Source organism: Stegodyphus dumicola, chromosome 1 (genome assembly GCF_044657685.1).
Source record: "Stegodyphus dumicola isolate Sdum_Otavi_A_Nest chromosome 1, ASM4465768v1".
Classification (NCBI taxonomy): domain Eukaryota; kingdom Metazoa; phylum Arthropoda; class Arachnida; order Araneae; family Eresidae; genus Stegodyphus; species Stegodyphus dumicola.
In genome coordinates this window covers 106,541,672-106,563,585 of record NC_140768.1, presented here as the reverse complement: position 1 = coordinate 106,563,585, position 21,914 = coordinate 106,541,672, and the positions used below count along the sequence as shown (strand labels likewise).

Below are 21,914 nucleotides of genomic sequence, written 5' to 3'. Positions count from 1 at the left end.
CTTCTAACAATGCAGAATCTATTTTACTCATCAACTTAGTAGTTAAGCTACGCGTCACCGTACACAACATCTTTGCCTTATTCATAGCCTCCATTTTACCATTAGATTCTATCAATTATAATAATCAACAAGATTTTTATTCAACAATTCTATTCAAAACTGGAAAAATGAAAAAGGGCCTACCTCAAATTTCTTCGCGTTAAATCCTGGCTTTTCAGTCATGAACTCACTAATTTTCTTCGTCCATTCTTCATCTCCACAAATCACGTCCGGGTCACCAGAAAAAAATGTACGTATCCAAATGATCAGAAGGTTGTTGATGCGTGTTCCTTGATCTATTGCACCAAGATATTTTACTGTACATTTATTTACAATTTATTTACAAGTCGTATGCCACCTGGCATATTTACAAGCGTTATGCCTCCTGGCATGTACATGATAGACATATTCTGCCACCTGGCATGTGAATTGATACATCATACTAGTTTTCTGCCACCTGACAGATACGATGCAATTACCTCAATTAGCGGTAATACGCCCGACATTTCGGCGTGTCCGCTTCCCTTACGTTCTGTAACGCGACTAACTCTTTGTGCGGTGCGCCCTCTGGGCACAAATCACCGCAATCACAGAGGAGGCCAAAACATACTGCATCCATCATTTCTCCTCATCTATACATTGATGTCTTGTACAGATGTGTGTGTTAGTTGTAGTGACTCTCTTGAGGCTTCAGGATCCTTTTATCACTGTTTTGTTTGTCTTGTTTGTACATTTTGCTACCTGATGCATATCATCTTTCTTCTAATTATTCAGTATGTGAAAAATAAATATATAGGCATATTTAAAACCATAAGATAACTATCATATTTTTCTCCTCTCTCATATCAATATATCAGATAAGATGGAAGCTTCTTTTATGTCTTATACAGATGTGTTACACATCTGTTTGATATATAACCATCACATTTTCTTAAGCCCGAAAAGCAGGAATGCTGTTCATTAAGGCTGCCACAGAAAACAAGTACCAATGATTATTTCAGTTTCTGAAAGATACTTTGAGGTATTAAGGAAAGTTTTGGTAATATTGTTCCATGATGAGCAGAGTTTATAAATGGTATCAAGTATGATAACTTGTAAAGTGTATTACATTCCATCTGTGGGTACTGAGAATTCTTCAAATGAAAATTCCTTGTATTGAGCTTTAATACAGTAAATAAAACTTTGTTAGGTTTAGCAGGAAAGGTTACTGATCAGTAGTCAAAAATTGCTGTTTTCCTATCAGATTTCAAAGGAATTTTAGAAAGACTTGCTTAATATATCTTGGCAACTTCTTTTTCCCAGCAAATTTTTTTTTTTTTTTTTTTTTTTTTTTTTTTTTTTTTTAAGACAAAGAACATTGTTTTATTTACTGATTGTTAAAGGGGATAATTTTCCAGAGCCATCAACATTGCAGCAAAATGAAACAGTGTTTATCTTTATACCTTTTTCATACCATGACAAATTTTACCCTCTATTGAAGTTATTTCAGCTATTATTCTTTAAAAAAAAAATGTCCATTTTCATTTATGTTTAAGATGTTTTAACATAATCGTTCATTAAAATATGATGATCCATTCTTTGATAAATCTTCAGTACTTGTACTGTCACCTACTTGCGATGTAAACAGTTATTCCATGGCACTTTTTATTTATTTATTTATTATTTTTTTTTTTTTCTAAGTGCTAAAAATTTCTTAAGTGCTTTAGGCACTTTGATATTTTAATCACTTCTATTTTACATGAAAATTAGCTTCAGTTGTGTATTCATTTTTGAAAACTGCTGAACAGATTCACCAATCCCGAGTAATATTAAGCAAAAGCATTGAACTTTCACTGGCAGGTTTTAATCCATCCTTCTTTTTATTCAAATAAACTGAGTATATTTCAATTGAAATTATAAACATATGAAAAAATAAGTCGCAAGCAAAACACAATACAAGAGACAAGTTTCTGAATAAGGCTAACCATGTGTGAGCAGAAAACGACCAAGTAGCCAAATGGTTAAAAAGCCCAGGTTTGATCCCAAGTAAATGGGCTGGCTGCATGGTTAGTTTTTGCTGCATGTAACATGAATAAGAGACAATTTTCTGTATACAATTCTCTATAAAGGCAGTTTACTTTTAAGCAGATGGGTTCTGCCTATTACAGGGTTTGAGCCGTCCTTAACAGTCCTTAGATTTTTTTTTGTTCTTAAAAGTCCTTAATTTTAGCCAAAATTGGCAGAAGGTCCTTAATTTTAATCATCTGAAGTTTCTGTCTGTTTTTACAACTGCCATTCTGAGCATAAATTAGCATTTTGGAGATATGTTTTTGGTGATTCACTGATAAATATGGTTATCTTTTTAATGGATTATGATTTCCTATTTTTAATATAAACAGTAGGATACTCGAGTTTCTGAGCAAGAAGTGAAACATAAGCATTTTGAAATTATTTCATTTTTTTCTAATAAAGAGCTCTTAAAAAACTTTTTGTTTATGGGGATGTGAACAGCTCTAAATTTGGTGACTTGATCAACATTTTGGTAATTTTAAGATCAGTTTCTAAAGAAAATTTTTAATTTGGAAATCTAGAAAATTTTCGATGACTTTTATTAACCCTTTAATGGTTTGATCCGGATTATCTCGTTCTTTTATGCGGGTCACTTAATGGTTCGTTACGGATTATTGTAAGTTTAAATGTACCCTCGAAAACGGATCGTCCCGTGTTTTTGTATTAGCGAAAAAATGCGCTAAAAATGACTAGCCCGTATTTTTGTACGTCTTCCAACCCCCATTGCCTAAGGGGACAAGGGTCCATGCACCCCTGACAACAATGGGTAATGGCTGTCATTATCGCAGGGAGAAGTCTTCTTGATGTTTTGAGATAAAGGCCTTACACTGACTCTAAGGAAACAAATTTATTACCAGTTACAAAGTGAATGTATATATAAAAGGAATTAAGAATTTTCGTTTTAGAACAATTATTGAATAAAATAAACAAGTTTTTACAAAATAAACTTTTATTTATGACTCATAAAATTATTAATGAATTGAAATGAGAAAAATAATGTATTATATAATTTACTGGGAACACGTGATTAAATAATTCTCTTTAAAAAAATTTCGACAAATTTATATCACGAATAACAAATGTGCGGTTCTCTTGATAAATTTATAAATCTTATACTTTTGACAATGCGATTCGATATTTGATCTCGTTATTTAAGAATCTATTATTCTTCTTATAAAACTGTAAAGGAATTTTTCAAAGGGGCTCTTATTCCCATTAATCTGTACAACAAATTATTTTTCACCTTTTGGTACAGTTTTTTTACTTCCAAAATTCCTCTTACCTCATAAAAGTATAAAGTTTTAAAAATTCGCCCAAAATCAGAAATTATATTAATTTTATGCAAATTTTATTTCAAAAACTATTTTACGCTTTGTAAAGTGATGCAAACTTAAAATCTGTGAGATTTTTAGTTTATTCTTTAAATGGAAATATGCACAAAAATTTTTTTCAACATTAAATTTTAAGACCTCTAAATCGAATTTTATAAAACTCGGTTTACCACGCGTATTTCCATCTGTAAACGATGTGAGTACAAAATTTGAACTCGGTAGGTTATTGAGAAATAGTCTAAATATCGATGACGAGCTTCTGATTATAGCGACAAAAACCGTGATTGAAATGCATACAGTTTTTTAAACAAACTTGCTGACTCTTAAATATTATATTTTTTAACATTAACATTCTTGGTATTATAAAGCATATATGTGACTTTCATACGCGATTCCCGACAGTTATGTTCATTTATCAAAGAGGCTGCTTTTGCAACAAGCACAATTATATAATGTGATGTTTTACATCCTCCACTGTCTATGATACTCATTATCAATATTTAATTATGTTCTATATCTATACAGAAATATTGGTAAGACCGAGAGAGGTCAACAAAATTTTCGCAAATATTTAATTATTTGAGTTACATAATTACTTATACTAGCTCAGGAAATTTAGAGATATTTAAAAAATAATCTTTTCTTTAAAATTCCTTTTTTGCCCCCCCCCCCTTACGCTTAATGACTTTATTCTGATGAATGGAAGTTATGAAAACTAAAAGCTGAGTATATAATTACAGATCTCACTAATAAATGCTTTACAAATACAACTCTTCATATTTCAGCAGAAGTTTTTGAAAACGCATTTATATAGGTTGTTGTAGAAATCAACAAAATTTTATGCCAATTTATCTTTCCCTAATTTTCAGTTGCTTTTGAGCGTATTAAAAAAACTTTTCCGCTCAAAATTTTAACTGTTTTAAAATATTCGTAATCGCACTCGATTTGATGTTTACAGTTTTTTTCCCTACGATTTCTCTAAAAGGAAAGAATTATAATTGTATTTAATAAAGAAAATTTAATGGATTTGGAATCTGCGCAAGAGGACTGAAACTATCATGGAGAGAATTTCTAAGAGGAACTAAATCTCATCCACACTGAATGTAGGAAAACCCCGGAAAACTTTCATAGAACAAGCGCGTTCGTCAGAATTTGAACCCCTGTCGAATTACCAGTATTCAGCAGTTTTAGCGATTGGCCACTGGAACCCCCACAGCTCGATTTAAAAAATCTTGTTTTAGAAAGCTTTCATCTTGATTTAGAGTGATAGGTACCATAGTTTGAATGTTAGGATTATTTGAATACAGCAAAACACATGAGGACTATCTGCTTTTAAGGAAAAAGATGCCTTCATAGAGGACTTTCTAACGAATAGCTCATACTCACGTTATACGTAGAAAAATACCTTACAACCATCGCATTCGTTCGTCTGAGTTTGAATCCAAATCGAACAACTAATATTTAGCGGTCTTATCGGCCACTGATATGGCTGTAGTATAACCAGACTTATTATTATGTATTATCAGATATGTATTATCAGACTGTATGACATCTAAATTAAGAAATTAAAAAAAAAAATCTTCTGAGGTAATCTTCAACCCAAGATAAGTTTTTTTTTAATGCTAATGAGTAATATAATTATGAAAGAGTTCACGTCATTTGTGTCATTAGTGTGGTTTCAATCAACGATTATTTAAACCTGCTACAAGAAAAAAAAAATACATGAAAATTTTCCTTTAAAATATCAGAAATTATTGGAAAAAAAAACAAAAAAACTTCTGTAATTTGTAAACGAGGAAACATATTTAACCAGATTTTATATGTGTGAAAAAATAATGAATTACGATCTCCTCTAGTGGAGATCTTTGTAATTATATTTCTAATTCCAACATCAAAGTGAGAAATCTAGTCGCTGAAGCAACACAACATTATCAATTTTTGTAGGCTTCGACAGAATAGATCAGCTGCATGGAATTTTCATGATTTTTCTCTACTCATGTTATACATAGAACATGTAACCTATGAACCTAAATGCATGTAAGCTTTCCTTAGAAAGTTCGCCAAAAGTGGAATATTTCTATCTTAGAAGATAGATATCGTGTGCTACCGAGTACAAAATTTGAACTTGGTAGGTTATCGAGAAAGTTAGGCAGGGCGACAGTAATATGTTTGGGGCCCTATTCTAAAAATTAAAAGTAGCGAAAAACACCCTACATCACCCCCTTTTACTTACTTTTATTATATTGCATCCATAAAAAGTTCTCTAAATTAATGTTATTTGGACTTCCAAACCATTTTATGCTAAAAATACATCTTCCCAGATGGTCGCTTTTACTCACTGGGAGTCGATGCTTCTTGAAGATGCCAATTCATGAGTGAAAAATTATTTTATTGCTTTTCTGGTTTCCTCTAATCATTTACACAAAGGCTGAATTTTCGGGAGAAAACAGCCTATCTATTGGTGTTAATTTGTCAGTAAAGAGATACAGCACTGAACAGAGGAAAGTACATTCTTTTTTTTTTTTTTAATTTGTAGAAATCTGGAGTTTGCTTTTCCCTCAAAATTCAAGCAATACGAAATCTACTAGAAAAGATATACTCTCTAAGGTATAATGTTGAATGATCTAAAATTCACTTAGCTCAAAACAAGTTTTTCTAATACTTGTGCAAAGTAAGATAATAATAATTTATTTACTAAAGAAATATTGCTTATATTATCTCTTAATATAAATTTACTAGAAGTATCAAAAAAGAGGGAACCTGTATGTAGGAAGTTTAATTCCGAAAATTGTGTTTCAAAGTAACTTGAATGTAAATTATGTAGAAAACGTTTTACGGGGTTGTTTCACCTATCAACATACTGTAATGGAAGAGCGATACCACAAAAAGTAAATTTGAAAAATTTGCGAAAGGCGGAATAATAGGCAGACCTTGGATTTTTTCGAAGCAAGAAATGCGAAAATTTAGCAGAGCTGTCATTATTCTTCTACCAACAAAGTCTTCCAAATTCTAATTGGAAGAACATCCATTTGTAGCAAGATAGGGAGAATGACATAATTCCTTATTTTTTCCCACTTATAGGGCGAAAGACAAGAAGCATGAGACTCTGTCGGCCTAATTCATGTGTTCACGAATTATCGTCTATCACGTTTGCATACATTCCGTTTTTCTGAGGAGAAAATATGAAAAATTTTCTATGCTCTCTCACGGATACGAACCGCAGACCTTCCGACTGCTAGTCCGATCTACTATCATTTACATCACAACAGCCCTCAAAAAAGAATGAGATACTTTCTTATAATATATACGGATATGCAAACTGATCATTCTAAAATTTTATTATCATAAGACTGGAAAAATTAAGGATTTAATTCATTTTTATACATTTTAAAAGAAATTCAATTTTTCAGAAAGTTAAGATAAAATATTTATTAGAATGTCAAATTTAAGCATTTCAATTATTTATATAATAAAGGATAAACTTTATATTTATAAAGAAGAATTGTTAATAATATCCCTATGAATTTATAAAGAAATTTATTTCAAGTGATATGTTTAGCTTAAAAGTAACGGGAGCAAAACTGTGCTAAAACAAAAGCCACACATATCGTAATTATCTCCTTTAAATTAATGATATCTATACCGCTGACAAATTGTTACTTGACATGCATAATACAATATTTACGCATAATTGATCCTTTCTAGACTAATACAAGCATAGCATATTTCTATGGAATGATTTGCTATAGTTCCTAATTTAAGTTTCACATACTTTCATATTTAGGGAATTAATTACATAGCACTGAAGATTACTCAATGTAACATAAAAGATATGCTATCTGATTTATGTTTAAAATGACTAAATTTAAATGTTATATGCTCACATGTACACATACTCCAGAAACCTGACACATTTCGAAATTTAAGATAAATCAAAATTACTGGAATATTTCGTCAGAAAGCAGTTTTTTAAATTTTGGTAAATTTCGTGCGATTTTGAGATAAATTAGCCTGATCAACAAAAATGCAGTGCTCATGAGGCACAAGACGTCCCATTAGAACACAAGTGATTTAAGGTCATTGAACCACAGTAGTTAAATATGGCTCCGAATACCGATGAACGAGCTAACTGTACAGATCTTTTCGTGATTTTCCCTCCATGTGTAACATTAATACAAGTAATTTACCCTTATAAAGTACTCCCCCAAAACATTCTTTTCTTAAAATAGAGAGTCCTCGTATGTTTTGAGCTAAATGAAAGAAACGTAAACAAAATTCGGATGCATGCAATTCCCTGATGCATGAAGCGAACGCGAACCAGTTTCCTATAAATCCTGCCTGAAGGCATTTTATCTTTCAGGTTGAGAGGCTTTGTCTAATTTGCCTTTATTCATTGAAATCAAACAACAGTAAACAACGTCCCTTAATAACAACAAAAACCTACTATCGTGGAAGGAAAGAGGTGATAAACAGTTCTTAAGCGAAAGGCTCTTTGTAAGTGTAAAGGTCCTACATGTGGCAGCCTAATACTGGTAGTTCAACCGGTATTCGATCCCAGGTGAAAATATTGAGCGCATGATTTGTTTTCGTGGTTTTCCACCTGTGGAATGCGAATACGAGTCAGTTTTCCTACAAAAAACCTTCATGAAAGCATTCCTCATCTTATGCAAATAGCCCTCATCTACTCTGTCATATTCTAATAACATAACCTTTTCTACTAGACACAAGAATCTCTTTTTACTTCCTTGTACGAAGTAAAAAGGAAGTATTGTAATCGTGAAAAGTTTCAGGCAGCATATTTCAACGAAAATATCCATTTTGACTGCTATCGAATGCAATTTAACGATGTTTTTGCGTGATATCTGTACGCAAGGACAGAATAAAATACTCTTTTCCTTCAAAAAAATTATAAAACTGCTTTAAAATTAATTCTGAAGAAAATTTTTTGTAGCGTCTGTACGAACGTATCTCGCATAACTGAAAAACGAGTAGCCTCAGAACGTTGAAATTTTGTATATAGGACTGCTATAACATGTAGATGTGCACCTCTTATTTTAACTGCAATCGGCCTCACCAAACATATATAAATATATTTATATATATATCCACTCTGTTACCCGGCTCAGTGATCTCAGTTTCTTTACTCTTATATATTTGTAAATTGTACATTTTTTGCTTTAAAAATGGTTGAATTATGTTGTTTTTATCTTCCGGTTAAGTATTTTATGCCTTTAGTAAATCTGTGTGCAATATTCTTAGAATTATCAGCAATTTTAATGTTGTTTAATTGCCGCTAAGCCTGTTTTTAATGGCGGCCATTGATGTTTACATTTGAAACAGAAGACTAGTGGATTTGTTGCCAATCTAGAGAAACTTAGCTTCGCAACAACAAAGATAATGCATTCATTTATTATTGCCAATTAAATCATGCTTAATTCTTTTTGGAATTTTTTCAAGGAAATAAGTGTTTGAGATTTATTTCATAAGTTTTATTATAGATATTTTGAGTTTTTATGTATTTTTCCCTCCTCGCGAAGTGAGAACTGAATTAATTGAATGAGAAATACTCAATCGTCTGTGAAAAACTGTTTCTTTTTTGTTTTGTTTGCTTAATTTCTTTTATACATCATTCTAGATTTATTATAGTACTTGAATAGAGCATGTGGCAACGATTAGATAATTCTATTTTTTAAATGATATAACTTTTGTGCATTATGAGTTATAATATGAACGAAATATATACGTTAACTGTTATATAATTATTGGATTATATAATAGTTTCTGTTATATAATTATTGGATCATATAACAGTTGACTTAGTTTCCATTATATAATTATTATATAAGTTAACTATTATATAATTATTAATACTGTTAAGTGAATCTAGCGCCAGAGTGTCGCTATGGTAAGCAAATCCTAGAGTGAATTTTAAAGAATGCATTTATTCTATTGTGGTTTATGCGCTGTCGGCGAAGTAGATTTAATTCAATCCAATAAGTTTAAATGAAATGCAAGAAAAAATGTGTATAATTTAATATTCCAATACAAGGAAGTCATGTGGATCAGATTTTTTTAATGTATGACTCCTAATGGTGTCAAAAACTGCATTTTTTTCCTCCTTCTTCAATGCAAAAAATACACATCGATCAATCGATGTTACTTTACATAAAATCTATGCGAATTTGTATTTTTTCCACTATTTATTTATGTGTTGGAGAGTTTTCATATCCGTGAACTGCAACTTGACGCGGACAATAAGCTTCTCTCTATTATAAGCACAGAATGTTTCATGTGAACTTTCTCTGGAACGTTCACAATTTAATATTTCGTGAATGTGATGGAAAGAAGTTTGCATGTAACATTAAAACATAGTCTCTTGTTTCTAGAAGTTTACTATCACTAATTTTTCAAACAGAAATAACGTTTATAATGTACATTAAAGTTGTATATTAACTTATAGTAGCAGGGAAGGAAACTCGAAAATCAAATGTTTTGATGATTTCATATAAATTTATACAGCAACTGACACTGAAATATTTAAACAATGGCATTAAGATTGCTTGCTTATTAAAAGTTGTTAATAATATAACATTTTATTTTGTAATAAAAAAGGTTGCTTTAAACTGAATAATTATAACATTATAGAATATTAAATTTTTAGTTAAAATTTTAAGTTTATGAATTAAAACTGTGATAATTCGCTAAATTTTCATAGACAAATACCTCAGCAATCCTTGTGAAAGTTAAAATGCAGTTCTAATTTAGAACTTAAAAATTTAAAGGTAGTATTAATAAATTTGACATTTGTGAAATTTTTAACAATTATTCAACCTGAATGACAATATTGTGCATTTCTTTTGAAGCAATTAGGCAAGAATCGGACTGAACGATTTTAAGATGGAGCTTTATTATTAATAACCAATAAATAAAACAAAAATGCACATAATTTGATGTAATTGACATCGAAGTTGGTAAAAAATATTTCCTTCTTATAACAAAAATTTTGAGGACACAATATTACTAATCGTGAAAGAAATGGGATATGTTTATATTTCTTGATAAATTAAGTAGAACAATAGTAATAAGTATAATAATTTTAGTTGTAACAGAAATAAGTGCCTTCATTTTATTTTTGACCCAACTTAATAATACTTTACCCAACCAATCAGTTCGCAGGAAACATTTTTTAATATATAGTTTAATTTCCACAATCTCTACAGAATTTAATTTCAAATATTTAATGGAACTATAATCGTATAATAGACTTCTGTATTCATAAATGTAGTTATAAGAAGCATAAAATGAAAATTAAATATTATTGTAGGGTTTCCATAGAAACATTTATTGCTTTATATTGTAATATCTAGATTAATAGGAAAGGCTATCTTGCTGAAATGTCCTAGAAACTCTAATCCTTAATTTTTGCTTCATACAAACACCTCAGTCATGGAATAAGTCAGGGACACGGGCTAACGTTTTTTACAGAACACAAGTTGAAGGCTTTATGGTTCATCCCTGCCCCAAATAACCCGAGGGGAAAATTAGGAAGATCTAAGCTTTGAGTACACTTCAGTTTTACAACTCTCTCTTCTTGAATGCTTAACAGACGGAAAACGAATAGGGGGAAGAAATGTTTTTGCTCTAGGCAAAACCATTTTGAGACACCCTGAGTCTTGGTGGCAAGCCCGTTTTGAGGACAAAAGTGAAAACTTTTGTGAGACATTTTGGTCTGTTTTTGCCGTCAAAGTGAAAAGCGGCAATGGGTTTAAACATTATAACATTGATGAATTTAATTCAAAATAATGGTAATATATTGAAATTAAATTAAAAAAATAACATTAAAATATAACTTTATTTTTCTCTGTCATATTATAAAGTTTGATTTTGGCCACTTGAAAAGTAAACAAAGTGTAATGCTATAAAGCGTAATTTATGAAACAGTTTTTAGCAAAAGCGAAGTAGTTATGTAATTAATTAAAAATGTCTTCTTTTTAATTTTTCTTTTCATGGTAAGCGTTTTTTCCATGTAATTATCTCAATAATCTCAGAATATCCATCAGTTTTCTGTATAAATTAATTTTACAGTTTTTCCCTCTGATTTTTTTTTTTTTTTTTTTTTTTCCAAAATATTTCTGCCTTTTTGCCTAGTGCCTTTCTAAATTCTTCTTCCAATTCTCTAAATTATAAAAGCTTTGCCGTTTCTAGATTTTTTACCTAGGTGTGTCACTAAATTCTAAAAATTCTTTTACACCAGCTCTGTAACCAGCTTTTACCATATAAATTGGTAGAGATAATTTTTCTTTCGGGTTTTAAACATTGCAGCTTGGAAAGTTTAGAATGATTTGAAGGCAAGATTTATAGACCCACAATTATAGAAGATTCTAAAAAAATGTGACAAAATGAAACATGTCTTTATGGTATTAACACATCATGAATGTATTTTATACAAAGTTTCCAATGAATTTCTTACTTTTTGGAGAACATCTGGAAGAATAATGAAAACATAATATTTGAATGTTTTACTTCAATTCTTCTACACTAAAAACTACACTACTAAAAATTCCTCTACACCAGCTCTGTAACCAGCCGCTACCATATAAATTTCGCATTTCTTCTGAATATTCATATTACTAAAGAAATGAAATTAGCTGCTTTTCCTATACATTCTAAATGCATTTAGTTTTTTTGAGAATAACAGAAATCTTTAATTAAATAAAAAATTCTAAAATGAAAAACCAACGCATTGAAGAGACACTGAATACGTAAAGAGAAAGAAAATTATTCTTCAAATATATGTACAGTTATTATGTAAAGTACCTAGTTATGTATAATTTCAGCCTTTATGATAATTTCCCATTTCTATTTCATCCCAGAATGTAAATCACTTAGATAGTTTTTTAAACTGAGGTTTTTAGAGTATATCAGGTTCAATGTTCCGCCTTACTTTCTTTGGGAACATGCAAGGACCTGACTCGGAACAGGGAGCTTACTAAAGCTATGTTCAATAAATGTGGGAAGTAGACAGGATACACAGGAAGGGTATACAAAACCCTTTATTTTTCACTCTTTACAATAATTTCCGTACTTCGGAATACAGAGACCAACTACTTGTGGTCTGAACGTAAGAATATAAAAATATAACTAAACTCTAACTTAAATTTGGAATAATAAACGTGGAAGATTGGCCTTATATTAACAGGAAGCCGTATGTAGTACAGAGAACTGTTAACACTACAATACGTTTAAAATTATCAGGAGAATTAAACCTCTGGCCTGGAAGGCAACCAGCAACCGAGTAAAACTTCTAAGGCAAGTGGCCTGCTTCGACTAACTCCTTCCTCTCTCTCGCTTGGCAAAAAGCCACAACTTAAGTACGTGGCGTTCGCCAGACAAATTTTGCATAAATAAGTTAGCGCTTTTAATTCTGGCCGGAAGTAGAAAATGAGAAGTGATAGTAAAGATTTAAAATAAAATAAACGTTAGTAAAACTTAAGATCCTTACATACTTCCCGCCAGAGTTAATTAGTTTAAAACTGAGGTCTAAAATGACCTTGTTGAAAACTTTTAGCTCTAGAATCTAACACGAGGCCAATCTTTTACAAACATTTCTCACTAGAAACTAGAAATTTAAAAAAAAAAAAAATTTTTTTTTACAATAGCAGCTCCATGGACACGCAATTTTTCATCTGTACTGCATCTAAACAGGAGCTTTTATTCAAATCTGGTTCCTTCCAGAGATCTGGAATGAAAACTGGTTTAATGAAATGTTACACAATGAAATGGCAAGTAACATGCATATTTATATTTCTCTTAACATTCTTATTTCATTCATGACTATTTTAATTATCTCTCCCCGTGCATGTGTATGTCTCTGACATGTGTTGTAAAAGAACACCAAGCACGAATGTGTTTATGTATACGTGTTCAACACTGCCTCCTACAATCAAAACAATAACATGTTAAAATTCAACATGACAAGACCTCGTAATACACCCTATCTTCAACTCTAAACCCTGAGGTACTATTCTGAAAGTGGCTAACTCTGAAGTGTAGCGTCAGAGAGCCTAACTACATTCATTCAACCTTTAACACATATTCACCACAATTTGGTCTTTTTACAGTCACACGAATAAGTTTAAAATTTTGGGCATTACTTTCACTTTTACCATATCACAGTATTTCTTAACATTTAAAATAACAGTTCACATTGTATATAAGAACATATTAACATGGCGTTAATTTTACGCATTTTAAAACATACATTAGTAGTACATTGTTAACTTCTATTCTTTTCAAAGCAAGTGCCAATTCTTCTACATTGAAATACTACATTTCAAAAAGTCTTTCAGACTAAAACTTCTTTCTTGCCAGAATGTTTTAAATAAAATTTATACAATAACTTTTACAATATTTAAGTATTTACACATTCCTATTATACATCAACTTTAGTTTTACGCGCGAGTAATTGAAAAACATAATACCAAAATTGGTAACAACTCATTTCTCGTCATTTTGGCGATAAAGGTAGACCTCACATGAGGTAAAACTTTTTGAAATCTGCCACTTGCAGTAAGAATGAAAGATTAACTTAAGTTTGCAAAGTAACATAAAATTTTACTTATCTTTGTGATATTCGGACATTTTATTCTGAGCCCAGTCCTGGAAGGTAGCGCAGATTCTGGTTTGATTTATCCTCCTTCTTGTGCGGGCTCGCCCTTCAGTGCCTTCCTCTACAAGCTTTCTTTTTCCTCCAGTTCGGTCACCCTTGAATACCTTCTTTTTCGCCTCTGCCTGTGGTCTTGGCGGAACCAGGACACTTCTTTCGCGTTCCTGCTTGGACCTCGTTGCTGGCCATTCAAATTTTCCTTGTAACTTTTCCTCCGCCGCTGGTGGCCCTTCCGCAGTTCGGCGACATTTGCTGCGGAGAGTCCTGTCCGATGAGTCGATCTTCCGTTTGGAAGCCGGGTTATAGTTGCCGTTATTTCTCCTGGCTTTCTTTGCATTCGTCTTACTTCTCCCTTCTTCATTCTGGGGGTGTTCGTGAGCTCTCTTTTCTGGACGGTGGAACGGCTTCTTTTTCTTGTTACCTTCAATTTTCCAACGGGGAAACTTTCTTTTCAATTGCTTCTGCCTCCTAACGGCTTGTCCTTGTGCTTGACGTTGTTCCACCTCTGGAGCGTGTGCCTGCCGTGCCAGATCCCTTTGTCGGATTCTTCGTTGGTCTTCATTAGGCAGGTGGCCAAGGTTTAACATCGGCGGTTCAGCCTTTTGTTCTCGAACTCGTTTCATCATCAGCTTAAGGGATGCTTCATTAAAATCCAGCGTTGCTTGTGCCTCTGAAAGAAAAGCTATTCCTAAGATAATATGTGTTTGCAGATTCTTTACTATGAAAAACATAACCTTTACTTGTTCGTCCTTGATATGGATGTATAGTGGTAATTTACCTATGCACTTACATCTTTCTGCTTGCGCCGCTAACACTGTCGTATTATCTGAATTATATATGCGGTATTTCTGAAAATACTTCCTAAAAAAATCTGCCACACAGGAACACTGCGCGCCTGTATCCAGGAGTGCGGTGGCTGGGATATTATTCACCAACACTTCAATCTTCGGAAGATTCAAATTTTTCACCATTACTGTATTTAACTTGTAGGAAGAGGGATTTTCTTGGCCTTCGGATTTCCGCACCCTCCCGTCAGCAGAAATCCGTTTTAGTTTAAATCCTTTTTTGTTTCCATGCTTTCCTTCTTTTTCCACTGGCCTTGAGACTTTTTTCCTGGATTGCTATTGAACTGTCGACGTTCGCCGGCTGTTTTTGAATGCTCGGGTTTCCTTGCCCACTGATTTGCTTTGCTTCCGTAGCCGTGTGCTTGACTTTGCTGTGGTCTTGGCGCACCAAATTGGTTTCGTTGTTGATATTGGCGTCTTCTTTCAATGTCCGCCATTCTTCTACTTTCAAACTGGATTGCTAGCTCAAATAATTTTTCCAGTGTAGTCGGATTCCTTAATTCAATAAAGTCTTGCACTTGGGGAAGTAACCTCGGCAAAATCACTTGAATTATCTCAGGATCCGGACGGTTTCCATACAAGAGTTTGAAGACGTGAATTTTTCTTAAAATAAAGCTTGAGAGATTTTCAATTCTTTGCTGATATATGCTGAAAAGTTCCGTTTCTAATTTCGCACGATCCCTTACGACAGGGAAGGCTTTTACTAGGGCAGTCTTGAAATTTGCGTACGTATAGGTGGGACTTCCTGCTTGACCCAAGAGACTTCTGTTTATACATTTGAACCAGTTAAGCGCTTGGCCCCTCAAAGCGCTGGTAGCTAAGGTAACTTTTTTAAACTCATGCACGGGATCATCCAATTTTTTCAAAAAACTGGTTACCGGTGAGTTTCCATTAAATGTTGCTTCTGGTTTCATCGAAGCGCGCATGGCCTGGACGATGTAACCAAATCCTTCCAGGGCGGCAGCTGGCATTTCTGGATTCTGAGCCGCTTCTGCAGGCAGCACAGGTTCTTCTTGAAACTCGGCCATGGTTATTCTTCTTCGTTGGGCGCCACTATCAGGTTCAATGTTCCGCCTTACTTTCATTGGGAACATGCAAGGACCTGACTCGGAACAGGGAGCTTACTAAAGCTATGTTCAATAAATGTGGGAAGTAGACAGGATACACAGGAAGGGTATACAAAACCCTTTATTTTTCACTCTTTTCAATAATTTCCATACTTCGGAATACAGAGACCAACTACTTGTGGTCTGAACGTAAGAATATAAAAATATAACTAAACTCTAACTTAAATTTGGAATAATAAACGTGGAAAATTGGCCTTATATTAACAGGAAGCCGTATGTAGTACAGAGAACTGTTAACACTACAATACGTTTAAAATTATCACGAGGATTAAACCTCTGGCCTGGAAGGCAACCAGCAACCGAGTAAAACTTCTAAGGCAAGTTGCCTGCTTCGACTAACTCCTTCCTCTCTCTCGCTTGGCAAAAAGCCACAACTTAAGTACGTGGCGTTCGCCAGACAAATTTTGCATAAATAAGTTAACGCTTTTAATTCTGGCCGGAAGTAGAAAATGAGAAGTGATAGTAAAGATTTAAAATAAAATAAATGTTAGTAAAACTTACAAGTATAAGACAGAGTGTGTTTCTGACCTCCGCTTGCTCGCTGCATTAGTTCCTGCGATCTCTGATAATTTGTAATGTTTTTGGTCTTTGCATTATCACTGCTAACATTTGAATTTGTTATGAGGATAGAGTTATTGAGCCAGCTTAAATTAAAATTAAATTGACCTTTGACCACTACTCCGCATTTTTATTTTGAATTTGACTATTCTTCTTTAATTACATCACCATGAGCTGCAATTGATTTTGTTAGCATAAGAACATGGCTTTATGTTTTAAGTTCTTTTTAAATAAGAAGCTTATTTAAACCCTTGTCTGACTTTATAGTTACTTTCAGACATAGTGATAATCTGCTTCACATTTGTAGAGGGTTTTGGACTATTTAACTTTTACCAGGTCAAGTAAACCCTCATAAGTACATTGTGGAGAGGTTGACAAGTTAGGAAATAAAGCATGCAGAAACTAGTGAGAACATAGGTTTGCGTATTGAGACAAATTTCTAATTGTTAGAAAAGATGCTTTAAGAGAAGGAAATTAATATAAATTAGCCAGAATATCTCGCAGACTTCAAATTAAAAAGACGCATGAATATTTTGTTGAGTGTTGTTGCTTCAAAACATAAATGTTTTGTAGCTTTTAATGTATATGCTAATATCTTTTAAGAATCAATGTCATAAATTACATGTATTTTACACTGTGAAATTTTATTAGATTGTAATTTTGATAGGGTTTTTTAAATGGTGCAAATGCGGTCAAGAGCAAGAGACTGACGTTAATTATGGAAGGGGAGAAAGTAAACGGATGTGTCAGGGATCATAAGGGAATAATGATGTTAGTTATGTTCAATAATAATGAATCTTACTTACGTATCTGTTTTATTTTTTGGTTGGTATTACAAAAGTGAAGTTCAGGTATAGATAATATCTTTAATTGAATTTATTGAGTTCCCATTTGCTCATATGCCCTTAATTTTTTTCATTAATGTTCTTAAAAACCCTTAAAAGTACTTAATTTTCGTGCGCAAAAATGTGCACGAACACTGTATTAAATCACCTACCTTAACTTAGAGCAGAAAATACCAGTTACTGAAGTTGGGAAATACAAGGAGAGTATAAAAAGAAACCACCATTAATGCTGAATTTCCATATAAAGAGTAAAATGAAAATTTTCGTCACTGATATCTTTCAAATTAAGATGTGTAAACAGATATAAAGTTTCATTTTCACCTGTATCTTTGGCTAAAACCACAAAAATCTGATGTTTAAGTGAGAGAGATGCGTAATTAAAATATATATAATTGAGAGATTACTGTACATTGAAAATAGGAATAAACTAGTCATTTCAGCTTTCTGCGTATTTTTGGGTTAGCATTGCTTTGAGCATAACTATAAAAGAATTAACTACATTAAAATTGTTAATTTTATACGTGTTATTGTATTTAAAACTGCAGTCTGAAAACTCAGTGGCAAAATTGGCTTTAAATAAAGCTGTTATAATTGTATTATAAAATAAATTTGTAATATATATTTATTTATTTTCATTTTCAGGCCACAACAAGGATAAAATTAAACTTTTTAGATCAGATTGCCAAATTTTGGGAGCTCCAGGTAAGTATATCACATTTTACTGGTATATTTTGCATAGTTTGCTTTTTATACATTGCAATTCAATTAGTTAAAATACTTTTTTTCCCCTAGTTTGCATTGTATGCTCAGTGTATTCTTTTGAGGAATTTTACAGTTTAGGAAATTTATTTTGTGATTTCTGTTTTTAGGGTTCACCTGTGAAGGCATATTTGAGGGTCAGTGAAATTTTTGTTTGAATTTTGTTGTCTCAATTTAGAAAGCCCTTGTGTTTTATTTTCACTTCAATGCATTTGAGTACAGCAGTGTTCAGTTAAATTATATTAAAATACTGGGTAGCTTTAAAGTTTTGTGTGATCTTAACAATTGAAATATTTTACTTTTTGAAGACATCAGTCTAAAAGAACTAAAATTTATATGTCCCTTTTACTCAAAATAAATTCAGTTGGGGAAAATAAATATATTCATTCTTGTGTCCCACTATGGAATAATTGTCTAATGCAGTGCTTCCCAGCTAAAGTGCTGTGACAAAGTACTGGCTTGATACTAAAACAAATGAATTAAAATAACGTTTGAAATGCAAATATGAGCCATAGCATCACCTGTCACTAAATTCTTGCATTTATCTGTAACTGTTTTCTTTGAGCTTTTGTAACATTTTATCAGTAATCTTGAGGAAAGAAAGGGTTTGATGCACCGGTACGTTAATCTGGCCTTCACCAGCACTAAGTCTGGTAATCTGTAGTTGTTTTGCTTCAGTATAACCAAGCATCAATTTCGAATTAGTGTTTCATCCATATTTCAGCCAACTAACTACTTGAGTGCTTAAAGCTGTAGAATGTTGGCTGTTCACTGTGTATTTGGTCTTCAGCAGTTTTATGTGTAATGTAAATGAAAATTGATTTTATGTTAGAAAGTCTCTCTTCTACAGGAGTTTCTCTTTCATATTATCTGATATCCTGAATTTTGTAACTGTTTCAAGCATAATTTTTCATTGCAAATTTTCCCTGGCAATTTAAACAGCTTTGGAACCAACATTCATGGGTTGGGGGACTTGCAAGTATCTCCTTAGAATATAAATATTATTTTCTTTTAAAAATACTGTCATATTTGGATATTGTAAGCCCTGAAAATTCAAGGCAGTATCTGGTGACTTAGCTGATCCAATCAATCTCCAATTAATGAATTACTGATGTGGTTCTGGGACATCTGTGCAGGTTCCTTGCCTGTTTGTAGTTTCCTATGGGCATTAGCCTCTTGAGCAGCCATCACAGTTATTTTAATTGCTTCACTTTAAATCCAGGAGAGAATGAAGTGTAGTTTCATCAGAATGGCTTAGAATTTTAATGCCATAAAACTGCTGTAATTTCTTATAATATTATCGTAGTCTTTACTATTAAAAGGGGGGACATATAAATGTTCTTTCTCCTAATTTTGTTTTTGGTGTGAAAAGAGTGGGAAGCACTGATATAATGTGTAAAATTAGTGTGTTTCCGTTGGTAAATACTGATAATTTAAAAAAAAAAAATTTTTTTATTGTAAATTTAATATTGATTTAGTTTCATATTATAAGTAAGGCAGTTATTTTGTAAAGTTTCCTTTAACAAATGTATGCTACATCATAGACAGTTTTATTCAAAAATTTGGAAATTTTTAAAATTTAAATACTTTTGCAACAAGCTACTCAGTTTTCTTTTTAGAAATACCTTGTTTGTCAAAACTGCATGGCTAAGCAAGCTTGTTTGAAAATTTTTTTTTAAATTTACTTTTGCACAGTTCTTGTGTTGTGAATTCTCACTTTGCAGATACTGCATTAAATTTTTTCAGTTTTTATTTTTTATCCCTTCCGCATTGCTTTATATGTGTTCTTTTTTCTTCGGAAGTACAATTTGCAGATATGTATAATAATAATTAATAATAATAATAATAATAAATGTGTTGAAGTTAAAAAGAAAGACTAGGACTGTCTGAATTTTTTTCTTTGGATTGTGTTTTGTAATTATGTTATTTTATTATATACTGTGGTTTTATTACAGGGCTCTTCATTAAAAATTCCCAATGTTGAAAGAAAAGCACTTGATTTGTTCACTCTGTATAGAGTAAGTATTAAATAAGCAAATACTTGATCTGAAAGGCGTTCAAATTAGATTAATATTACTTTATAAAAATACATATCAAATTTATATTTTTTGTGTTCCCTTGAGGTTTTAAATTTTAGCCCACCTGCTGATTAATCTAGTAAATTTCATATCTACCATTGTTGTACCATTTTAATTATTTTGCATGAACATGTATTAAGTATTTCATAATTTTCTGACATGAGAAATGTTATATGAGAATTAGAGTAAGTGATTGTTTTCTAATTAAGAAAAATAGGTTAAAAAACTAAAGTATATTACAATAAAGGTTAATTTACATAAAATATTAAATTTTAGACTGATGCAGTTGGATAATGTTTCATGATTTTGGATGTAGCAGCAGGTGTTGACTTTGTAGTAGCAATCGATGATTATAGATGAAGTAAACAATTTCATTTTTGCAGTAAAAATAAAAGAAGCTCAATACCTGATCAATCAAAATAGTTGTCAATGGTATCAATAATATCTGTCATCCTGGCAGCAGGTTATTTATATCAGTTTCCGGTTACACTTAATCTTTAGAAGCCATAACATTTTCAGTCGCCTAATAAAAACTAAATGAAGGTTCTTTCTTTGTTTTAAATCTGTAAAGTTAAATTATTATTGAAAATCTTAAAATATTGTCTGTTCTTCGTCCATAAAACAGTCTGGCATTGAAAAAATTAATACTCTATTGATGGAAGTCCTGAAGACTAAGCAGTGTATGGCAGAGTCTTATTTCTAAATGGTTAATTTTTTTGTATAACTTAGCATATGATTGTCTTGAAAAGTTATCTTTAATTAGCAGAAATCTAAAAGAAAAAGACACATCTGTTAATCTATGTCTTTTTCATATATATATTTTTATGAATTTCTGTATAACGTCTCTATATAATGTGTATACTGTGGTACACGCATATGGTGGAAAGAATGAAGGATGATGTTCAGGTATATCTACAAAATCATACTTTTTTTAGAATGGTAGCTATATACTTAGCCTTCCATTTTCCATAATATTTTATCTGTTACTAACTATTAAGCAGGATATCTGTTATTATTATATAGGATTCACATCTCTTTCATGACTGTAGTAGGTGCATAATTTATTCTTTCATTCACTTTGGAGCCAACATTAACAGTTTGATGGTTAGAAGAGGCTGACTGAACATGCTATTGGTCCCAGGTTTGAAACTTGGACCAGAATACAGGAGACTGAGCGCCATGTGGCACACCAGTTGCCAGCAGTATGCTATGGGGGTCTAAGCTAAGCATGGCAGCAGTCACGTCTGACCTCTGATGCAGTGAGGATCACACATATTGCAAAAGTTGTTTTTGAGTTTTTGGTCACAGCAGAAAATGTCAGAAATGGAGCATTTGCTGGAGCTGTGTTAGTTACACAATTAAATTTTGCTTTCACCTGGGCAAAATTGCTTTTGATGTGCTTGCATTGGTTGAGGAGGCTTGCAAAGGTGACGCCCTATCAAAGGCCACATTTTCTGATGGTTCAGAAAGTTCAAGAATGGACGGGATACCATCGAAGACATGGAACGATGGTTTAGACAAAAATGTGGCTAAAATAAAAAATTTTTCTAGACTCTGACCGTTGTTTGAGTGTAAGATTAATTGCTTAAGAGTTCAGTGTGTACAAAATTATTTGTA

General features: G+C 32.2%; 1 protein-coding gene across 5 annotated transcripts in view; it reads left to right on the top strand.

The window, feature by feature from the left end:
* Kdm5 (Lysine demethylase 5) overlaps positions 1 to 21,914 on the top strand; it is a 172,662-nt gene that overhangs the window by 39,515 nt on the left and 111,233 nt on the right. For 3 of the 5 annotated variants that reach the window (XM_085818912.1, XM_085818894.1, XM_085818901.1), the window contains exons 3-5: positions 18,103 to 18,162; positions 18,330 to 18,356; positions 20,175 to 20,237. In XM_085818912.1, coding sequence (XP_085675038.1) covers positions 18,103 to 18,162; positions 18,330 to 18,356; positions 20,175 to 20,237 — 150 coding nt within the window. The remainder of the gene's footprint in view (positions 1 to 18,102; positions 18,163 to 18,329; positions 18,357 to 20,174; positions 20,238 to 21,914) is intronic. The other 2 variants (XM_085818907.1, XM_085818914.1) reach the window with 1 other exon arrangement.